This window comes from Ictidomys tridecemlineatus, chromosome 7 (assembly GCF_052094955.1).
Source record: "Ictidomys tridecemlineatus isolate mIctTri1 chromosome 7, mIctTri1.hap1, whole genome shotgun sequence".
NCBI classification, from domain to species: Eukaryota; Metazoa; Chordata; class Mammalia; order Rodentia; family Sciuridae; genus Ictidomys; species Ictidomys tridecemlineatus.
The window spans coordinates 11,149,789-11,173,218 of NC_135483.1; the positions used below are offsets into that span (position 1 = coordinate 11,149,789).

The 23,430-nt window shown below is 41.7% G+C and overlaps 1 protein-coding gene and 1 pseudogene across 5 annotated transcripts in view; one reads left to right on the forward strand and one right to left on the reverse strand.

Moving 5' to 3' along the window:
- The window catches only part of Asap1 (ArfGAP with SH3 domain, ankyrin repeat and PH domain 1), a 330,593-nt gene that overhangs the window by 221,858 nt on the left and 85,305 nt on the right, over window positions 1-23,430 (forward strand). For all 5 annotated transcript variants that reach the window (XM_078016709.1, XM_078016707.1, XM_078016711.1 and 2 more), the window contains 4 exons: window positions 11,023-11,097; window positions 11,605-11,654; window positions 17,697-17,826; window positions 19,299-19,384. In XM_078016709.1, the coding sequence (XP_077872835.1) occupies window positions 11,023-11,097; window positions 11,605-11,654; window positions 17,697-17,826; window positions 19,299-19,384 (341 nt within the window). The remainder of the gene's footprint in view (window positions 1-11,022; window positions 11,098-11,604; window positions 11,655-17,696; window positions 17,827-19,298; window positions 19,385-23,430) is intronic.
- Window positions 14,313-14,712, reverse strand: LOC101955033 (large ribosomal subunit protein eL27 pseudogene; annotated as a pseudogene).

A 23,430-nucleotide genomic window follows, 5' to 3' on the forward strand; every position in this document is an offset into this window, starting at 1 on the left:
TACATCCCCCTGCACTCCTACACCTACCCGGTTTTCTCTGTAGCACTCAGTAAGGCTGTACTTTCTGGTAAGTTCACCTTGTCAGTCCCCAGTGCTGTAGCGCATGGTGTGATTTCATTCTTACTTGGGGCTTTCCCAGGTCCTCCCGAGCATTCACTCACCTCTGCACTTCTTGGTAATTATGTCTCAGACTTTGGGCAAGTGATTTCCTTTCTCTGGCTGTCAGTCCTTTCTTCTGTACAGGAATTTTGAACTTTCTTCTACTTTGGATAACCCTTAGTCTAAGGCTAGTGCTTCTCAACTTGGCCTTGATTCATTTCACTTGGAGAGTTTGTTAAAACTTAGGTCATTGAGTGCCACCTTCAGAGTGGCACTTAATTAGGCTTGGCATTGCATTCATTACTAGCGAGTTTCCAGGTGGTCCTGGAACACTGGTCCCGGGACCATGCTTTGAGAAACACTAGGAAACATGCCATCCTGGACAGAGACAAATTCTCATGTTATAGAAGAGCTGCGACTTCTTTCCTTCAGATTCATTACCTTATTGTTTTTTTCTATGTGTGCAATCTGATGTGTATCTTGTGTTAAATGGTCAAAGAACGAGTTGAATGAGAAGTGGGCCTCCGGTCAACTGTATCAACTGCTTGTGTCTGTGTCATATGTCTACTTGGTAAGAGAATCAAAAAATAGCACCATTTGCTTACTAGAATTGAAAAATACTGTTCACTGTTAGGGGCTGATTATATTTATATAAATACACATAAATATATATTATACATATCTTTGTGACCTTTTTATTTATACATTTTTGTCGTGTATTTTTGAAATCACGTGGTTTTTTAACATTGGGTCCTTACTGCAGGGGTTTACCACCTGTTTATCTATTTTGAAAATGTCTTCCTTTACTGTAAACTACTACAGCCAAAGACTCTTTGCTCAGGAAGAAACATGCAGCCCCCTGAAGCAAAGCTGCCGTGCTTGAGGCCAGGAAGGGAGCCGGGTTCCTCTTCCCTCCTTATCACTTGAAGTCCCCAAAAAGGGACCTGCAGAACCCAGAGGCTCTGCTTCATACCCATCTTTTATTTGCACTTTAAGTTTTCTGATGTATTTTAAACATTTCCATTTTCTACTGACTAAAATAGAAGTAGTTGAGGGCCTCACTTGGAGTCTATGTGGTTTAGATCCTGTCTCCAGGACCCTAGGATTCAGTTCAGTACTTTCCGCTCCCTCGTCACTGGCACTGGAGAGTCAGGAAAGGGCGAAAGCTGCCTGAAGCCCAGGGCCCCAACAGCGGTCAGTCCGTTTCCCTGGTCAAATTAAGAAGCTCGTGGTCTTGAGATGGATGGGAATTTTTCAGAAAAGTATGTTTATACTGTGCCCAAGGTTTCATACTGGACATCGTAGACCATACCAAAAAATTCAGAGTTTTACTGGGAGTTACGAGTTGGCCCTTCTGACTCTCCAGCTTTACTGTTAAGCTCTGCTGTGTTTGTGGGTGGTTCACTGGTGAGGCCAAGTGCTGCCTGCTCTTGTCAGGGCGAGCACCCCTGGCGCTGTTTGACCAGCTGGGCCTGGGTTTTTGTCTTCTGTGGTCACTTGTTCCTCCAGAGCTCATTTTAGACTGTAGGAGTATTATAACTGAAAAATACAGACCTCTGACTTTTTAAGTAGTAGAGAAGAGAACTGGCCTGCCTCACCTTCCACAGCCAGGTGCAGGCAGCTTCTGGTTTGGCATAGACAGACTCTGACCTCTGATACCCCCCCACATACCCCACGTTGTGAGACAAAGCCTGACACCTCTTGGATGGAGGGTACCCTTGGTCTATCACCTCTGATCATATCCTAGGAGGACTCAACCCTCCAGTTCCTCCTGAGTCCTGACTCTCCTCCAATTTTGGTGCTGAGCACCCAGGGAAGATTCTGTAACACTTTAGGTCTTGGTTTGGAGAATTCATCTATTCAGCCATTTACTCAATCAACAAGCCTTTTCTTTAGTATATATAACATGTCCTCTGTGCCAGGAGCTTGGTTGGGCAAGTCTTGCCTAGTCTCTGCCTTCCAGGAGCATTGCTCTAGATGGGAAACAAACAGGTGTTCCAGACAGACTGGCAGAGTATGTGCAAAGAAGGAGAGAGGTCACCAGGTCAAGAAGCCAACAAAGGGTTACATCATAGTGGAAATGGGTAGAGGGGACGGGACAGGTTGGCAGTGCCAGAACTAAACTGGAAGTTTGCGTTTGGATCCAGTTCTCTGGGAAGTAGTGATGAGTGTGAAGCGGGAGAGTGGTGTAATCTGATAATCACTTTAAAAAAAAGATAATACCAGGACAGTAAATGTAATTTACCACAGAATTAAGGACAAGAATCAAATGATCATCTCAGTAGATGCAGAAAAAGCCTTTGATAAAAATCCAGCACCTTTTTTAAAATCCTGAAGAAACTAGTTATAGAAGGAGCTTCCTTCCTTCCTTCCTTCCTTCCTTCCTTCCTTCCTTCCTTCCTTCCTTCCTCCCTCCCTCCCTCCCTCCCTCCCTCCCTCCCTCCCTCAGCATCACAAAGGATATATTTCACAAACTAAAGGCAAACTTCATACTGAATGGAGAAAAATAAGGCATTACCTCTAAAATCAGGAACAGAACAAAGATGTCCCCTCTAACCACTCATATTCACTATAGTTCTTGGAACTCTAGCCAGAGCAATTAGGCAAAGAAGGAAAAGAAGAGCTCAAATTATCTGTTTGCCGATGACATGATCTTTTATCTAGAAGACCCAAACACCAGAAGACTTCCAGAGCTGATAAACAAATTTAGTGAAGTACCTAGATATGAGATCAACATACAAAAACCAATAGCTCTCTTATACTCCAATAATGAACCTGCTGAGAGAAATCAGAAGAACTATTCCACTCATAATAACCTTTAAAAAAAGAAATGAGGAATAACCCTAATCAAGGCAGAAAAATACCTCTAAAATGAAAACTCTGGAACACTGAATGAAATATTGAAATCAACCTTACAAAATGGAAAGACTAAGGCGGGGGTGGTGGCTCAGTGGCAGAGTACTTGCCTAGCACGTGCGAGGCCCCGGGTTCGATCCTCAGCACCACATAAAAATATATAAAGGTATTGTGTCCAACTACAACTAAAAAAATAAATATTAAAAAAAGAAAGAAAATGGAAAGACCTCCCATGTTCTTGGATAGCAGAATTAATATTGTCAAAATGCCTGCACTACCGAAAACATTATACACTTTCAATGCAATCCCCATCAAAATACCAACAGTGTTCTTCAGACCTAGGAAAAAAACAGTCCTAGAATTCATTTGGAAGAGAAAAAGACCCAGAATATACAAAGCAATTCTGAGCAAAATTTAAAAAAAAAAAAAAGGAATCACAACACCTGATTTTAAGTTATACTACAGAGCTATAGGAACAAAACCAGCATGGTATTGGCATCAAAGCAGTCTTGAAGCTGGGTGTGATGTCACATGCCTGTAATCCCAGCAACTCAGGAGGCTGAGGCTGGAGGATCAAAAGTTCAAAGCCATCCTCAACAGCTTGGCAAGGCCTTAAGCAATTTGGCAAGACCCTGACTCAGTGCTGCTGGGAATGTGGCTTAGGGGTTGAGCACTCCTTGGTTCAATCCCTGGTATAAGAAAAAAAACAGACTTAATGACCAATGGAATGAAATAGAAGACACAGAGTCAAACCCATATACTTAAAGTCATCTGAAACTTCTCAAAGTTTTTAAAAAAGACATGTTGGAGCAAAGATGCCTTTTCTAACAAAATGATGCTGGGAAAACTGGATATCTATATGTAAAAGACTGAAACTAGATCCCTATCTTTCACCCTGCACAAAAGTCAACTCAAAGTAGATCAGGACTTAGGAATTAGATCAGAAACTTTCCAACTGCTGCCCCCAAATAAATAAATAAACAGGATTCACACTCCTACATGTTGCTGCAGGCACCAACCTCCTTAACAAGACACCCAAATAGCTCAAGAAATAAAACCAAGAATTTAAGAGAGATAACATCAAATTTAAAAGCTGCACAGCAAAAGAAACAAGTATAAATCTACAGAATGGGAGAAGTTCTTTGCCAGCTATTCCTCTGACAGGGATTAATATTCACAGTATATAAAGAATTCAAAAAACTTAACACTAAAAAACAACCCAATCAATAAATGGGCAAAAGAACTAAACAGTCATTTCTTGAAAGAACAAATATGTATATGGCCAACCCAAGTGTCCAACACTCTTAGCAATCAAGAAAGTGCAAATCAAAACTATATTGAGATTTCATCTCACTCCAGTCAAATGCCAGTCATCAGGAATACAAATAATAAATGCTGGTGAGGATGTGGGGAAAAGAGTACAATCACTTTGTTGGTGGGACTGCAAATTAGTACAGCCACTCTGGAAAGTAGTATGAAGATTCCTCCAAAAGACTAGACTAGAACCACCGGGATCCCTCTCCTTGGTATTTATCCAAAAAAAACTGAATTCAACACACCACAGTGATAAAGGCACATCAGTGTTTCTAGCAACACAGCTCACAATAGCTGAGTTTGGGGACCAGCCTAGGTACCCATCAACAGATGAATGGATAAAGAAAATGTGGTTTATGTACCCAGTGGAGTTTTACTCAGTTATAAAGAAGAATGAAATTATGGCCTTTGCTGAAAAATGGATGAAACTGGAGAACATCATCCTCAGTAAAATAAGCCTGACTCAGAAAGTCGAGGGTCAAATGTTTTCTCTCATATGCAGAAGCTGGAGCAAAATAAGGAGGAAAAGGGTTGGTGGGGACCCCATGAAAATGGAAGGGAGATGAGTGGAGGAGGGGAGGTTAAGGGTGGTGGGGGAAAGGGAAGGAACACAGGAATGAGGTTGACCAAATTATGCTGTGTGCATGTACCACAGTGAATTCCACCTTTGTGTATACCTGTAAAGTACCAATTTGTAAAACCAGTAAATTCATGGGTGAAGGCCAAGGGAGTAGAGGGATCATGCAGAGGGGAGAAGGGGAGGGAGGAAGTAAGTACTGGGGATTGAAATGGAGCAAATTATATTCTATGCAGGTGTGATCATGTCAAAATGAACCTCACTATTCTATAGAGCTATAATGCACTAATAAAAAAAACATTTTCAAAAAGATTATAGCAGGAAAAGAGACTCGACTTTGGAGAACAGATCTTCATTATTAACTTGACCATCTATTCTGCTCACTGTTTGATTTTAGGCAAGTTCCTAATCTCTCTGAACCTGTTTTCCTCATTTGTTTAGTGAGACTAAGACCCATTCAATAGAATTATTTTGAATAGTAACTTTAGATAATATGTTAAACACAGCACCTACTGTCTGTCGTTTTAAAAAACAATGTAATTCAGGCTGCTCTGCTTAAATGAAACAGGGTATAATGGGATCTTTCATTTTATAGTGACTGTCTTGCAGAGTGAGGCCAGGAAACAAGAACTAGGAGACAGAAATGGAGAGAATGTGGTGTGATAAGTATAAAGAGTGTTTTATAGCCTTAAAAGTACCTGAAATATTATTAGAGTTTGCCATTTTATTTAGCCTTTAAGGTGTAAAGAAATCTATGAAAATAGCCCGCTTACATTTTATTGAGTGTGTCTTGTTTCTGACATTTTGCATTCATTTATATCTATGGACTCTCTCTCACAATCCCTTTGGTAGCATATGGAGTGGGTTTTATCATTCCCACTTCACAGTCCAGGAGGTCAATTCCCAGAAGGTTGAGTAATTTGCCCAGGTGCACATCTAGCTGTGTGTGAACCGTCACTCTGGCAGCTGAGCAATATACTCTTCAAATCCCTGAGCAACGGATCAGGTGGTAGCAGTAACCCACTCTTGGTTGTGGAAGTGCCCTCAATCTGTTAGCAAATATCCCTATTTTCCCTCAATGCCTGTGCAACCAAATAAAATCAGTCTTAGTTTAATAGGTCAGTAATGACAGGTAATAATTGTCCATTCCATGTATATGGTATATTTTTGTCTTTAGAATATTCTGATATCTCTAAGAAGATAGTGTTATGAACAGTTCATTGACTATGGAGCTCTACCTGGTTTATTGATTGATTCTTCCACTTAACTGGATGTGTGTGTTTGAGCAAGTTTCTTAATAATACCTTGTGGGGTCATCAGGAGCCAATGAGGAGAGGGTGCTAATAAAAGCATCCAGCTCTGGGCCTCATGTAAAGAACTCTCGTTAAACTTTATTACTGAAGACAACTGGTTTGGAAGTTGAGTAAATGGAAATAGAATAGTCGACAGAACTTTTAGCAGTGTGGATGGGAGTGCAGTGGTGCTTCCCTGGTGTCAGTTCTGCCTTGGTCTAATCCACTGGTGTGGGCCAGTTGAAGAAAGTGCTCAGACACCAGCAAGGTCAAACAGTTTGCCAGAGTCACCCACCCCAGGAGTGTTGAGTGGCCAGGTAACGCTGGGTTTCTTTGTTCTATATCACAATATCCTAGAAAGTGGCCTACCAACAAGGCACAGTTTTAGATAGCTTCAAGGTAAGAAGTACATAGCTGTCCAGGGCATGAAAGAGTTAACACATAGACAGAATACCTAATTTATACCAGGGAATTGCAGGCTTGGGCACTGAGAAATGTCTCATTATTTTAATTGGATTTTCCAGCGTGTTAAGCAAGTCAGCAGATTTGCATTAGCTTTACTTGCAGAGAAACTGTTTCTGTTTGTCGACCGGAAGAAGAGGGAGAACCAGTGGGCAGCAGAGAGAGACTGTCAATTAGCGCAGGGTGACAAAGCAGGCAGATTGCGTCCTAGCTAATTAATAAAGTCTTCCATGCACGTAGGTGTGGTGGAAGTCCCCTTTGTGGGGCTGTGCGGCTCTCGCCTCTTCTCAGAGGCAAGAAATGGAGGCATTGCTGGCTCCTGGCTTTCCCGCAACAGCAGCAGGGCCACTCAGGCGCCAACTAGCTGGCCCACAGAGAGGCACTCATGGAACAAAAAGACCAGGGCCCTCCCTGCCCTCTGAGGAGAAAGGCAGTATATCAGTAAGCCAACAGGATTGTTCCGACTGGTAAAGCTGAATGAGAGGGTAAAGAACAAAATCAAGGCAGAATATGTTTTAAGTTTGTGTACTTAGAGGAAAACTTTCATGAAGTCTTTTTCAGTGGCTGGGATTGTGGGGGCTGTTTGTATAATGTCTGTCAGCATTGAGCAGTTCTGAGAAGAAAATGGTCAATTTTAATACCACTAATTTTAATTACAATTATTTGCTTAAACAGGTTTCTTCTTGCATAATGAAGGATAGACCTCAGCCTCCCTTTGTCCGATTTATTCCAGTTTTCTAGTTGGGCTGGCTGTATTGGCAGAGGAAAGAAATTTAAATAGTAATTTTTTGGGGAAAGGAAACATATTTACCATACCTAAACATCATTCCTAAAATTGTTTTTAAAATGTTGTTTGATTAATAAACTGGAAAAAGTGCTACTCCTTTAAGACTTCTTTCAGACTTGAATCATGCACAGAACTTGTTACTTCAGCGTTATTGTTATAGGAAAGGAGTTGGTTTAGAAGTTGAGTGAATGGGAATAGAAGAATCAGTAGAATTTCATTAACATGAATGGTGAATAATTCCACAGTGGATTTGAAAGGCTTTTAAAGTCTGTTGAGATTGGTCTGCTTCCTCTTTGACTTTGTGTTTTTATAATAGCACACAGAGGGTTGCTAGTACTTGTCATAGAAGACAACCTTCTTTGTCAGTTTTTAAAAATAAACTTATTTTTTCCTGAGATACAAGGTGGAAAGTGTTTGTAAGTTTTTAAATATTTTCCTATAGCCTTTTAATAGGCTAGTCAATCACTGAGAATATTCTGACTTATAATACATAAAAAAGTGGGTTTTTTTAATTAGTCCCCAAGAATATGTGTGTATATGCCAACAAAAGAATACCAAGAATTCCACCAAGAATTCTTAATTCTTGAGCTTTTCAATCAGTGCAACTACATCCACACCCCATGCCTGACCACAGTGATGACATAAAAGGTAGGTATTGTAGTCAGTATAGGACTTTGAAGGGACTTTTTCTTTAGAACAACTATCACATTCAGCACTAATTCCTTTGTTGGTTTGTAATACAGCTTTCATTTCAAGACAGCAATAGCAATGTATTCTTTTTTCTTCATTTCACAAGGTATTTGAGGCATGGATGAAAACCATAATTTAGGATAATAAGTTTAAAAACATTTGTAGTTGTATTCTTTTCGTATTTTTAAATTTTTACCTTTTTTTAAAACTAACAATATGTTACATTGCAAACAGTTTTTTTGTTTGTTTGTTTGTTTTTTTAATGCAAAAGTCCCCTCTCCTACTCTGTACCTTTGCCCAGTTTTAATTCCTGGGAGGAACTTATATCAGCAGATAACTGATTTCATTTTACTAAAATTCTACTATTCTCATTTATTCAATTTCCAAACCAGTTTCTTTCCTGTATTGATAAAGTTGTTGTAACAAGTTCTGCTTGGGAAGCTGAGGCAGGAGGATCGCGAGTTCAAAGTCAGTCTCAGCAAAATGAGGTGCTAAGCAACTCAGGCCCTGTCTCTAAATAAAAATACAAAATAGGGCCAGGTATGCGGCTCAGTGGTCAAGTGCCCCTGAGTTTCATCCCTGGTACCAAAAAATAAAAATAAAATAAAATAAAATTTTGTGCACAATTCAAAAATAAGTTAAGCACAGACATTTCCATCTCTTATAAAAATCCTTGGGGCTGAGGTTGTGGCTCAGTGACAGAGTACTTGCCTCGCACATGTGAGGCACTGGATTCGATCCTCAGCACCACATAAAAATGAATAAACAAAATAAAGATATTGCATCCATCTATAACTAAAAAAATTTTTTAAAATCTGTATGCACCTTAAGAACTGTTTTATACCTTCCTTTTAGTAATAATGGACAGATTTCCAAAGTTAATCATAAAGAACTCTCTTATTTTTATGGCTGTTTAAAAGTTCCATAATGTGTTAGCCAGCGCTCATTGGTGGGCCCTTCACTTTCTATCAGAATAAACAGCCCTGTCGAAAAGAACCTGGTGCCCACATGATATGTGTTACCTCCCTGCTGCAAGTCCTTCTCGTCCGACCCCTCTGTGCTAGGCAGTGTTCTGAAATCTGGGAACAGTTTTTAAACACAGACCCTGCTGTCAAGGAGCTCTCCTGAAAACTGGGGCGATAGCCAACAGATGAAGCATACATACACGAGTGTTTAAGGAAGGGTACCTTGAAGAAAAATCACATGGGGATCTTCTTGAATGGGGAAAAGGTAGATTCTGGCTTGAGTAGTGGAGGGCAGGGCAAGCCCCAGCCTCACTGACCCACCATCCACACAAACTTCTACAGTCTGTGGATGGTGGGCTGGGGACTTATACCCCAGGAATGGAATTGAGAACTCAGAGCAAGTTGCCCATCTCGGGCAGAAGACAAGTCCTGTTAATCTTTATTTCTTCCCTCTCACACCGAAGGCAATGTTTTTCAACTTTATTTATTTATTTATTTATTTTTTAACATCATTACCTGTACCCTTTGTCTTCCGCCCCCCCTCATTGTTCTCCACATGTAATACCATTTATATACTGTGGCCATTTGGAGGGCCACAAACGATTATAAAATCTAAGTGGGCTTTTTGCCCTACTTCCCAAAAACCAATGCCCTGAACCCTCACAGAACACGTGGACTCAGCTGAGCCTGTGGCCCTCCGGCTGTTCTCTGCACACACGGTGGCAGAAGCACTTGGACAGAATTGTCTTAGTAGGACTCTTTGTCTTTGCACTAAGAGAAGGGAAAGTGGTCGGTTTCCACCGGTTGTACTTGTGTGTAAAACTAGACGGGGTTCAGGGAGAGTGAAGGGTTAGAGTGACTTAGGAGCTGCAGGAAGCCTGGGCTGAGAACAACAGGAAAGCATCAGGGAGAAGTTCAGAGCCAAAGGAAAGGTCTTCTCGTTCCCAGCCCCGCTGTGTTCCCACGTTGCCTTACTCATTTAGCATCCCCATGACATTTAAAAAATAAACACGTTCAGCACTTCCTGGGTTACCAGGGCGTGAACAGCACTTCTCACTGCCTCGGTTGACACATCTGCTCAGTCGGATCTCACACCCCACGCAGTGGATGTGGTTCAGAGGGTCCGCACAGAGCCCCTTCGGGTCAGAGCTAGTCCTTCTCCCACCACATTCCCCACGTCTTGCCACGTGCATGGCAGTGTGTGGCGGCCTTGGCTCCGTCCACTCCCTGCCCTTGGAGCAGACCCCTTAAAGGCAGGAACAGCATCCAGCTGATCATCTTACCAATCAAGCACTTGGGCCCAGCAAAGTGCCTGGGTTCAATCCCCAGGACCACCTGTTTCTAGTGTAGTGTGTGGCCCAGAGTCGGTGTTCAGTGCATGATGGATGGACAGGCAGGTGAACAGACAGGTAGAACAGACTGATGAGCACAGATTGAGTGGGAATGTTTCTTGAGTGAGGAGATCCATAGGCCTTCCCATCACTAATCTGGTCCTGCAGCCTCATTTCAAGGTCACTAAAACTGATGTCGTCAAGGTACTAGGAGGCTCCTTAAAGAGACCAGGTGACAAGCTCTTCTCTGTCCTTGTCTGCTGCTGCTTTCACTGTCCCTCCCCCGGTTCTTCTGTTGCTCTTCTCTTCAGCTGAGCAGCAGCTCCATCTCCTTTCAGCCTCTCCCTGTACCTTTAAAGGAAGGAGCCCCAGGCCACTGCCTCAGAGCAGTGGGAAAATCCTGCTCCCCGTGGGGGCTGCGCTTCCACCAGCACGCCACCTCCATCCCCCTTTCTCAGTGCCAAGTGGCAGGGGTTGTGCCGCCTCCCCAGGGAGACAGCCTGTAGGTTCTGTGAGGTGATACACAGCCACAGCCTTCCAGAGCCTTCCAGAGCCGTGTGTGAGATGGTCAGCAAGAGCTGGTTTTATCGTCCTACTGCTGCTTTTTTTTTTTAACTGTCTTCCGTCTTTCCTTTGTTTTGATTTTCAGCTCCAGGGTCTGAGCCACAATGTGATCTTCACCTTGGATTCCTTGTTAAAAGGAGACCTAAAGGGAGTCAAAGGAGTAAGTGTCTAAAATTCAGAACTTTTGATTTTCACTTTAACTGGAAGGATTGATATTTTTTTTCCTGTTAAGATCATAACAGTACATGTACTTGAGAGGTACTCTGAACATTTTTAGCATTAAAATAATGTTCTTCAAAAAATGATCGTTGGAAAAGATGTGCTGCTTGATACAGGGTAGAGAGAGTCGGCACTTTCAGGAGATCTGTGAGCGCCTCAGTCGGTGGGCCTGTGTTGGCTCCTCCAGTGTGACCACCACTGACCAGCCTCTTGGAATCTCTGGGTCCTGCTCTGGGGCAGCATGACCAGGAGCACCCACCTTGCCTCCCTGTTGGGCTTCTGTGTGTAATAAGTGGTATAATGTGCACCGAGCCTCTTCGGAAAAGTTTTAAATGGCCCATAAAGGAAGTCATTTTTGCTAAAATGTAATTTCAATATTTGTCCTTTTTAAGCAGAAATAAATAGAATTCAGTTTTTTATTTTTATTTTTTTCTCTCTCTCTCCTAAGGATCTCAAGAAGCCATTTGACAAAGCCTGGAAAGATTATGAGACAAAGTTGTAAGTGTTTTTTGTTTTGTTTTGTTTTTGTTTTGAGTATTGGTGCTTTTTGTTTGTTTGTTTGTTTTCATAAGAAAGTAATTGGGAAAAGGATAGAGCCCCTAATATCTTCTTAACAAAACACTTAATATGCCCTTGGAAGACCTAAATTGGGGGTGCTGACCTAGTTTAAAAGTAGTTATGGCCAGGCCCAGTGGTGCAACTCCAGAGGCTGAGGCAGGAGGATTGCAAGTTTGAAACCAGCCTCAACAACGTAGCAAGATCCTGCCTCAAAATAAAAAATTTACCAAAGGGCTGGAGATACAGCTCAGTGGTAAAGTACCGACGTTCAACCCCTAGCATCACCAAAAAAAAAAGAAAGAAAGAAAGAAAAAGAAAAACACAACCTGGTAGCCATCAAGCTGGCATTCACTCCAGGTCTGTCTACCCCAGAGCCTGAGCAGCAGAACATGGGCATTGGGGTGAGACCAGAGGGAGGGATTAGGGAAGTGAGCACTTTGCATGCTGCCTGGCTGGTGTTTATACCATAGGTATTGCACCATGGCCCTTTGTTACTACTCTGGGAAATTTGTAATACCAGGCTGTAGAATAGGGTGGGAGATGTGTGTATTTTAAAGCTTTTAATAAAATTCTTGGCTGTAAAGTTGGGTAACTGTAAACATAAGAGAATAAAGACATTTCTGGAAGGCAGCAATAGCAGCGGAATGAAAAGAGAAGCAAAAGAAGAACAAGTTCAGGACTAAGCCTGTTTCCCAAGCTACTTTTGTAATTGCTTATGTAACAAGTGCGTTGTTGGGCACTTGCCATCCCAGGGATGCTTCTGTGCATGAACAGCTAAAAATGCAGCTGGGAACCAAAAGGCTCTGACAATGGTTGACCAATGCTATGGGCCATTTCTTTCTGTATGAAAAGTAGGTCATGGGCACTCACAAAAAATTCAAATAGTGAGTTCAGTGGGTTTCAGTTATACGACCTTGAGGAAGGTTTTTGCTTTTATAATTTAAATTATTTTCTTTCTGTTTATTTTTTTAACTTATTTATTTTGCACTGGTGATTGAACATGGACACTTAATCCTGAGCTCCATCTCCAGTCCTTTTTGTTTTGAGAGAAGCTCTTGCTAAATTGCTGAGGCTGGCCTTGAACTTGCAATCCTCTGCCTCCACCTTCTGAGTCACCAGGATTATAGGTGTGCACCACCACACCCAGCTAAATAAATTCTTTTCAAATAATTACTTTCCTAAATAGGTCGATTTCTTTCTTGTGGTGCAGGAAGGAAAAAAACAAATTGTCTCTTGTGTAATAGGTCTCATTTGTTTACATCACAGAAAACAAAATGACTTTCACGTACACACAGAGAATCTATTATTACCTTCCAAATAACCAAAAAAGGCTGGACATTTTCTATTGTCTCCCCCCGCCATCCTCACTAGGGATTGAAACCAGGGTGCTTTACCGCTGAGCTCCATCCCCAGTCCTTTTTGTTATTTGTGTTCTGTTTTGTTTTTGAGACGGTGTCTCCCTAAGTTGCTGAGGCTGGCCTCAAGCTTGCCTTCCTAGTGCCTCAGCCTCCTGAGTCACTGGGACTATAGGTGTGTGCCACTGTCCCCAGTTCACAGTCTTCCATTTAGCACCCAGGAGGCAGTGAAACACAATGGTAAGGATCACAGACTTCAGTATTATTTTTAGGTTGTGATCTTGAGCCAGAATAGTAAAGTATGTTTTAGTGATCCTCGCTTGTTAAATAATATAAAAATTACCTACTTCTTAAGGTTTTTTCCTAAGGATAAGATAATGTATTGACAGTTTTCAATAGGATAGTCTCTCAGTAAATAGTTTCTATTGGAATTGAACCCAGGGGCACTGTACTACTAACTTATGTTCCCAATCTTATTTATTTTTATTTTGAGGCAGAGTCTTGCCATGTTGCCAAGGTTGGCCTCAAATTTGCAGTCCTCCTGCCTCAGCCTCCCTAGTAGCTGAGATTACAGGCATGTGCCACTGTGTCCAGCTTTCTATTAAACCTTTTAACAATCAAATATTTTATTTGGTCAAAATAATACATGTACATAAAATATCAGATAGTGCTCATTTCAGTTAGGACTTATTGTCACAGCATATTGTAGAGACCCCAAATATCAATGGTTTCAACATTGTAGAAGTTTATCGGAGTGGAAAGTGTTCTAGGAAGGACCCGAGGCCCACATAGCAATTCTCACCTGTGTTGTCTTGCAGAGTGCAAGCTTGGTGCATCTGTGTTGCACTTAAAGGCACAAGGCTCACAAGTGACACAAGCAGCAGGGAGGGCGAGGTGGGCAGTGAGTGTGCTTCCAAAGAAGATGCAGTAGTTCTCGCCACCTTCCCAGCCTGCTGGGCCTCTATCGTTTCCAACCCTTTGACCTGTTTGCTGTTTTAGTCCCTGTCCCTCAGTGTTCTCTTGCTGTCATTCCTTGGTGCATGTATGGAGTACTGCTGTGGCAGCTGAGGATTTAGCTCCTTCCACAGCCACCATCACCTTCTCAACCCTGTTCATCCAGTGTGGTTCATGCAATTCTTGGTTAAACCATTCGTCAGTGTTTATATTTTCATGAATATCTGAATGGTGTATTTTGATTGGATTTTCATTCTTCTTTTTTAATAGTGGAAATAAACAAACAAATTCAAAACTGAAACTTCTGTAAGAACCATTTGTTCTCTGCAGTCTCATACCTCTCTTCCCAGTTAGCCTTGGCCTCCCATTGGGCCTTGTGCTTAAGGGTTGGGTTTCTGAAGACATCCGCTGTCAACAGTTTTGTCCAAGGGAATATCCACAGTACCTTGTGGGCATGAGATGATCGTAGTTATAAACTTTCACAAAAGAATTGATCTTTGACCTCTTGGCGATTTTCTTGCCCAAGGCAGCTGTCAATTTGTGGTGACAGCCTTCAGTTCCAACCACCAGAGTGTAGCTGCAGGGGCAGTGTGATCTGCCATCATTATTGTTCTTCATGATGACATCCTTGCCCTGAGTGGCGTCCAGCCAGGACCAGCACCACCTTCCTGTTTCATGAACTTGCCCATCTCAACTCAAGTAGCTGGGCCTACAGCCTGAATTTCCATTCTTATAGTATGATTTTTTTGCTTTTTTATTTGCTTAAAATAGTTTGTGAATTTTTAAGAAATGATCTCATATCATATACGAATAAGTGGGAATCAGAAAGACATTGGGTTTTTCCTTAAGTTAACAATACCAGAAATTTTTTAAAAAGTGAGGTCTTTGCCTTCGACATTCCAAAGGGCAGCAGTAGTGGCATCCCAGTAGATGTCAGACTCCTGTCAGTAGTATTTGTTTAGAAAGTACCTTGCACATATTAAAATAATGTCTGTATCTCTTGTATTAAATTATCTGAGAGTTCCTTCCTTTCTATCTGTAGATCTCCATGCCCAGAGCTCTTCTGATCCGCAGTAAGCTGTCATTGTAGGCTGCCTTGGCCTCTCTAGTCTTAAATCTGCTTCCTCTTTCCTAGTGCACCCCACACGTGTCTCTGGCCCAACACCTCCAGTAGTTTCCACCAAACACTTTAACAGAGGTCGGATTTTCAGGCTCACGTGTCCAGATTATCTTCCTCCTGCCATCACACAAAAATGGAATTCGCTGAATAAAAAGCCCTGATAGTGTAACCATTTTCTGTCCGAATATTAAAGGCAGTTCCCTTGTTTTTTAATTTCCAATGTTGCTAATTTAAGAAAAACTCCTGTTTTCAGACTCCCATTTATACCTATGTGAGATGTGGTTTTTTTATTGATTGATTTATCTGTTAGAAAACATTAGCCTTCTTTTTATAAAAGACGGTATGAAATCTTCATGTGCCATGGTGTGTGCATTCACGTGGAATTTTTATTTTCCCGGCTTTGGAAATATTTTTTGTAATTCCTCTTGGCTCTTCTTTTTACCTCTTTTTCAAACAACTCATCCTTCAATGTTGAGCTTCCTAGGTTGTTCTTACACTTTTCTTCTCTTTTCTGTTATTACATTGCAGTGTTGTTGTTGTTTTGTTTTGTTTTGTTTTAATATCTAAAAGGTCTTTTGCTCAACCAGGTTTTTGAATGTTTTGTTTTAGCTGAGGATCTGTCTTTTGGTTCCTTCTCTCCCTTCCTCTCCAATTGTTTTGGACATTCTCAGTCTGATTTTAGAAGCTGTCCTCAGTTGTCTTCTAGTCCTTGGCTGCTTGTCCGTATTTCAGAGCAAGCCACCCAGGGCCTGGTGAAATGCTCGGGTTCACCCACAGGAATCATTGAGAAAGCACAGAGCCTCTGGGTGTGAGGTGCAGGGCGCCAGGGCGGCCCTCTGGCCAGGAGTATTGCAGATGTCAGCATCAGAGGTGTCTTCAGGGGCCCTCAGTGTCCTGCCTAGATGTGGTGACATCCTGGAAGTGGCTGAGCAAGAGAGGCAGAGCACCCATAGCTCAAGGCCCAGACTTTTCTCTCCTCTTCAGCCCTAGTCTTCCAAACACTGTGAATGCTCTCCTCCCTGTTGTCATCAGTTCTTGTCTTCAGGGAGAGCATGATTTTTTGAGGCCTTTACTAACATGTGAAGGGACCCATAAAGGAAAAAGAAATAGCCGCACGTGATCAAGTCACTGCAGTGCACCGAGCACTAGCATTATTATTAACTCATGCCTGCCTCCCCCCCTCCCCATTTCTTCTCAAACTTCTGCAACACTCTGCACCTGCGTCAGTGCACAGGGAACTGAGATTCATTCTCTTTGTGCTAAAATTCTCACCATCACACCTCTTTGACAGCCACAGGGTCATGATCAGAGAGTTGCTTAAATACAGCATTAGTAAATTAGAATGAACCGGCCAGATCTGCAGTGGACTTTCCATTGTTGAGAGTGAGTTTTCCCTGCATCTGTATATAGACAGAGCATACTGACTTTCTGTGGTGTCTGGCTCCCCACTCTGCTACCACTACAACTTAAAGAAGACTAGAGGGTGAAGTGAATTAACCTTTACATCCGTGATTCTTCTGAAATTAGAAGCTCATTTTCAAATTTAAGTGGATTTTTGGACAGAGTTATGATCATTGCTGTGACTAGCAAAATGTCATCTGTCAGCCAAGTGCTGGCTTCATGTACTGTAGATTTAATGTGACCTGCTTCCTTTTTCCCTGATACCCCCTCACCCTTCCCTCCTCACTGAAAGATTTTTCCATAGAATCCCAAATTATACATAAGGAATTTTCCCAATCCTTATTTTGTACAACCTAATGATAAGTGGCTAAATGATTAAAATATGTTGTTGGGATGTAAAAATAGCACAAGTTTAAAATAACTTTTGTCTAATTTTTATGCATACCCACAAAGACTCATTATATACTTTAATTGTCTTGTAATAATTCTAAGTCTCATAATCTATCAGTAACTCAGAAAAGCCTCAGTTCTTCCAGCTTTCTGCTGCTATTTCCATCATGAAGTGCTTGACCCACAAGAAAAGGTAAAATATCTGAAATTCCCCCCTGCCAGCCAGAATGTAAAAGAATTTTTATGGATCCATCACGTGTAAAGTTAAATTTAAAATATAAAGTTTCCTAGATGAAAACCCACACAAGGTGTCAGTGCTTTTTAAATTTAGATTTTTACCAAGGGTTGATTCTGTTGATTTAAAAGTTGTTGCCTCCTGATGTTTAGTCATTAAGAAATAATAGGGGCTCTCGTTGAAGGGGAGACATCAGTGTGTTGGTTTTTTAAGAGTTTCTTTGGGGGAGGGGAGTGTGGCTGGTAGCAAGATGCTCTGTGGTAGGGTGCTTGCCCAGCATGCATGAGGCCCCAGGATGGACCATTCTACCACTGAGCTATATCCTCAGCCCAAAAGGCTTCTTTTCTGAGCAGATGGTACTGAGAGTTCCTATATATTCTCTGCCCCACCCCACACACACAGCCTCCCCTGTTATCGCCAACTCCCATCAGACTGGTACATTTGATAGAATTGATAAACCAGAAGGATTCACTCCTGGTTTTGTGCATGAATGTGTTTGGAAAAAATTATATCTGCTTTTATTATAGTACAAAAATTGAAAAGGAAAAAAGAGAGCATGCAAAACAGCACGGGATGATCCGCACCGAGATAACAGGAGCCGAGATTGCCGAAGAAATGGAGAAGGAAAGGCGCCTGTTTCAGCTCCAAATGTGTGAGGTAGGAACGGACTTTTCCATCTCTGGCCTGGAGCTTGGTAACTAGCGTCCTGCCAGTCAGCAGGCTGTTGGGGCGTTAGAGGAGGGGACTCTTTCCTAAGGATTCTAATCTCCGTTTTTCTCCAAGCCTTTTGGGATCCATCATTGCCCTGTTGTCTCATATTTTGAGCCTTGGTCCTATGGGGCTCTTTAAGCCAAAACAGGATTCTTTGGTGAGAACCTTAATGTTGCTTGTGAGTGAGTGATTGGGGAGATAAATTTTGGTGAGAGGTAACACTGATAACATTAAAAATTTAGAGCATGCTTTTCTTAACCATGAATTCAGTTGGAATGAAGAAGGACTGAAATGAAGGAGTCATTGAGGAAGTCTGAGTTTATGAAAAACATGCAGTCAAGAGCATGCTGCCTAAGCTTAGAGCAGTGATTTTCCAACTGAGTCCCCACCAGACACTAGCTCCGCTTGACTTTGACCTGTTCTAACCTGTTCTAATGCTGGCTACTTCGGGGTAATGGAGATGCTTTTGCAGTTTGGGGAAAATATTTAAAATGAAAAAATTTCTCATTTCAAGTTTTTCTCTCCTGAATTTTCTTTTGTGTTTTCTTCCTTATAAACATTCGACTCCTTAAACTTGTTTGATCATGAAATCTTTTCTATGATAAAACAAAGTGAGCAAGAAACAATGTCAATAGAAAAATCTTGGCTGGTAATGAAAATCAGAACCAGTGCTGTTTAGTTAACTACATGAATTAATAACAGATTATTATTATTTTTATTTTTTTCATTTTTAAGTTACAAGAATTCTTTTTGATTCACGTCTTTGGATTATAAGTTTTGGTATCTTATGGCATGTTTCTTTTCTCTCTCTCTCTCTCTCTCTCTTTTTTAAGCAGGTGTCAGGGGTAATATTAGGGATTGAACCCAGGGCCTCGCACATCCTGGGCAAGTACTCTAGCACTGAACAAGACTCCCCAGCTTTTTAAAATTTTTATTATTTATTTTGAGACAGGATCTCACTAAGTTTCCCAGTCTGGCCTTGAACTTGTGATCCTCCTGCCTCAACCTCCCAGGTAGCTAGGATTACAGGTGTGCGCCACTGCACCCAGTGTCACTTTTCTTGAAGGGACTCCTGTTTTCTGCACAGAGCTGTCTTTCAGGAGCACGTGAACTATAAGTCTGAAATGCATTGCACCGAGGGGGATTGCTCAGTTGTTCTAGAATGTTTTGCTGTGTTTTATTTCCGCTTGTCTAGTAAACTAATTGTGAAAACTTATAAAATGCTAATGCTCTAATCTGTTTGTTTTACACTCTCTGTGACTGTGCCAAATCCGCATTCCCTAAATCAAGCTCACCTTGTCTGAAGCCACTGAGGCTCTTTGACTTGTGTAGCCCAGTGTGGTGGTGTGCCACCTGAACCCATGATTTAAGAACCCTGCCTGAAATTAGCAACATAAAATTCTGTTTTATCTCCACAGTATCTCATTAAAGTCAATGAAATCAAGACCAAAAAGGGTGTGGATCTGCTGCAGAACCTTATAAAGTATTATCACGCACAGTGCAAGTAAGTAGATCATTGCAGTTATAGCCTTAGCCCTTAGCCCAGGCAAGGCCCCTTTGCTTCATTGGTTTTCTTGGCTTTTTTTTCCCTTCATTTAGGGCTGTATATAACTATATAATGATATTCCACAGCTCAGTGGACTAGAAATGGTGTTGTGTTCTATCTTCAGAGTTTTATATAAATTAATAGTTCAAAATGGAACAACTGACTGGTCACTTGACACGCTGTCTTCTGTTGACATGCTGAACTTGCAGGCCAGCCTTTGCAGCCTGTGTCAGAGACACACGAGTCCTGTCCCAATGGGGGCCTTTCGCTGGCCCCTTTTCCTCCTGTACTTGCCGTTTTACTGTCAGTGGGTCATTTATACCATGGATTCCCACCTGGATTTGTTTGGGGTGTTTTCTCATCATCTAAATAAGTGAAATTGAGTGCTTTGGGCATGAAGAATACTTTTCATTTGAACATGGGTTTCTATGAAATGGTGTTATGTTCTGAGAGACATCCACTGTTGTATGCTGGCTCTACTTTTGTTTGTCTGCATTGCAGGGCTGCCTTTTTATTCTTCTCATGATTCTCTGGCAGCGCATCCGTTTACTTCCTCTTTACTTGTTGGGTTAACTTGCATGAGTTTTCAGGAAGAGTGTTATGTGAAAATGTGCTGGTTACTAATAAAGTCTGGTATTAATTGGTAAAAATTATAGAGAAGATAGGGCAAGGACCTTTCCAAAGTGGTCCAGATGGCTCTGATATACATTTATGAGTAGAATAATGTCAAGGTCATTTGGACTAGGTTACAGTGCCTACTCTCCAAAACATTAAATACATAGTTCCCTTTGATCTCTTATTCCTTTCAATAGTAGCATTATCTAGACAGATCTTTATATACAATTGAAACATTTAGGGAGGTCAGCATTAATCTTATGACAACAGCATAAGGCTCAAGTCATGTAGTAGATTAGATCAAGTTCTGACCCTGGGGCTGGGGACACGTGATCAGGTCCTTCACTATCAGATTCTTCACCAAACCTCAGTGTCCTCATCTGTCAAGTTGGGGTAAGGTTTGTAGTACCACTCAGGGTTCTTTTGAGGATGTGCGATATATTTTGTTGTTGGGATGTCTCTCTTTAGGAAAAGCTTTTTAATGATCACATTGTTATTTACATAAATTTAACTTGATAACTTTTTTTCTCTTTTCTACCCTCGTATAAATGTGTATCAAAAATAAAAAGCATATATTTAAGTGGAAATAGCTTCCACATTTATAGGATAGTGTTTGACTTGACCGATGAAGGCTCGTACTGAAGACTAGGAACTTCCTTTTGACTTAGTAGTGGAGTAGGACAATTATGAAACTTGGAAGGATATTGTGGTGATCCCTGATTTTAGTTTTGGGTGGAATTTTTCATCTTTCGTCAATTTTGATTTTATTAAGAAACTTTTTATTGCTTTGAAACTTTTGCCAAAATAAGCGAATCTCTCGATCTTCTGAATTGCAACACTTTGGTAGCAAATCTGATTTAACCTGATTTTAGAAATCTTTTTTGATCTCAGATTTTCTAAGTCTGAATGAAGAGTTTGAGCTACACAAACATGAGTTTTCCAAATATAAGAGGCTTTGTAAAATACACGCATTGTAGCCTTGTTAGCAAAGATGAGAAGAGCAACCCTAACTTGTATTAGCTAATGTGTCCTCCCTTTACTCTTTTATTCTTTGCTTCTCCCTGCTCAGAAATATTTATTAATCTCCTACCAAAGTCCAGCTACTTTGCTGGGTTCTGGGGCAGAAATTAAATAAGGGTTCTCTTCTTGGGACTTAATTGTCTGGTACAGGAATTAGGTAATGCACATCAGTAATAGCAGTGATTCTAAACAGTGACTGGTGACGTAGACATAAAAGGAGACAAAAAGGAGACACTTCTGGCCAGGAAGGCTGAGAAGGTGGGTCACTGTACCCTGGAGGAGGTAGTAGTACTCACGATTGGACAAGGATGGCTGACTTTTTCTGGTGAGAAAGTCTCCCCCTAGGACAGAGAAGTATGAGCAGAAGAAGAACTCTGCACGTGAAGAACCTTGTGTGCAGTTCTAAGACCTCATGGTAGAACTGGGTTATACTGAAATTCAACTATAAGTTACCCCATGGTTAGACCCAGAGTTCCATCATAGCAAGATGCCAGGGTGGAGGTTCTTGTTCAAGGAGCATTTTATTTTTTTCCTACTTTAGCCAGTCCCTCAGAACTCCTAAAAGGCATGTTGTGGATCTATAAAGCATTCTCTACTCAGATTTTTGTTTAAAAATTTTCTTCTTCTGGGCATTTATTCCAGTTCCCAAATCATTTTCAATACAGCATCAGCCGATACTAAAGAGTGAATTTGCAAGGCAATACCTCATGTATCATGACACCTTAATGTGGATGCAGCTACAACAATGAAGAAATAAAGGGAGCAGGAAAGAGCTCTTGATTTTTTCTTACCCATTTCAGCTCACCCACTCTAATTACTCCTTACTTCAAACACGAGCATGGTTAGTAATGTGCTGCTCTCAAAACAAACACATCCTCTTGCTCACCTATTTCCTTTACCACCTGGGTTATCACTACAATCTGCACAGTCAAGAGCTTTTGCAAACATTGCTCTATTATCCTTCATCTTACAAACAGTAATAAAACCTGACATTTGCCAAGAGCTTATTTTATAGGCCAGGGTGTATAGCCTTTCCAGAATTCTTTACATGCATTTTCTCATTTCCTATTCAGAGCAATCAGAAAATATAGCTCAAAAAGTATAAAGAACTCGCTGGAAGTCTTATTTAATAGATATCTAAAAAATGTGTCAAAATAGACATAGCAAGCACAGAAAACCAAAGAAAGAACTGGACTCCCAAATTTATAACTTTGGCTTATGAAAGGATGTTGTCAAGAAAATGAGAAGACAGCTTAGAGAATGGGAGAAGATATTTGCAAACCACTATCTGATAAGGATCCAGTATACAGAATGTAGAAAGAATTCAACAAGACAACTCAATTTTTTAAATGTGCAAAGATTATGAATAGCCATTTTTCTAAAAGAGATATACAGATAATCTGGAACAAGCCGGCTGCCCACTGCTGGGCTCCAGCAGCCCTGCCCATGACAAGCATTCAAAGGCATCTGGAGAGCAAGAGTCTGCTCTGAAGGAAGCACTTGAGCCCATCCATGGGAAAGGGTAGGAGACACTCCCCACCAGGCCTGGAGGACTTGCTGCTCCAGGGGGCAGAGCAAGGCCAAGGCAGCAGAAGGCTTGGAATTCTGCTTTGCCCATTTCTCTCAGCAGACGCTGTCCCTGCACACTCTGGTTCAGAACTCAGTGCCCCAGCTAGGAGGTGAGCAGGAGCCCCGTAATAGGCTGGGGCTGCCTCCTCAGGCAGTGTGTGACCTGCCTCTGCCTCTAGTCTTTGATGGGGCCTGTGACTGGAGTGTGTGTCCTGGGCAGGAGGATGTGTTGGCCCAAAGATGGGTCAACACCTGGGAAACCATAAGGGCTTGGCACTCTTCTAGAGAGCCCCGGGAGACATTTGGGGGTGCCAAAAGAATGTGACTTGTGATCTTACCATGGACACGTTATGGGGCTTGTTTGATCTTAGAATCTTGTGCCTGGAAAAATAGCCCAACGTGGTTCAGGAGACAGAGAAAGGGTTCTAGACCATCTTATGGCAAAGACCAGGGCCAAAGGCCCCAGGATTGGGAGGAGACCAAGGGGGGCAGCTTTCCTGAGGGACACCAGTGCTGTTTGACCCATTTTCCCCTGTGCCATCCATGTTTTCCCACCAGCCTCTGTGGCCAGAGTTGCTGCCCCAGCTATCAATATTGACTTCTTCCAGAGAAATAAAGTTAGTTTCTATTTTATGTTTAAAAAGAGAGAAAAACAGCCCAAAAGTACATGAAAAGATGCTTGATGTCGTTGGTCATTAGGGAAATGCAGATCAAAATCACAGTGAGGGGCTGGGGCTGTAGATCAGTGGCAGAGCACTTGCCTAGCATGTGTGAGGCACTGGGTTTGATCCTCTGCACCA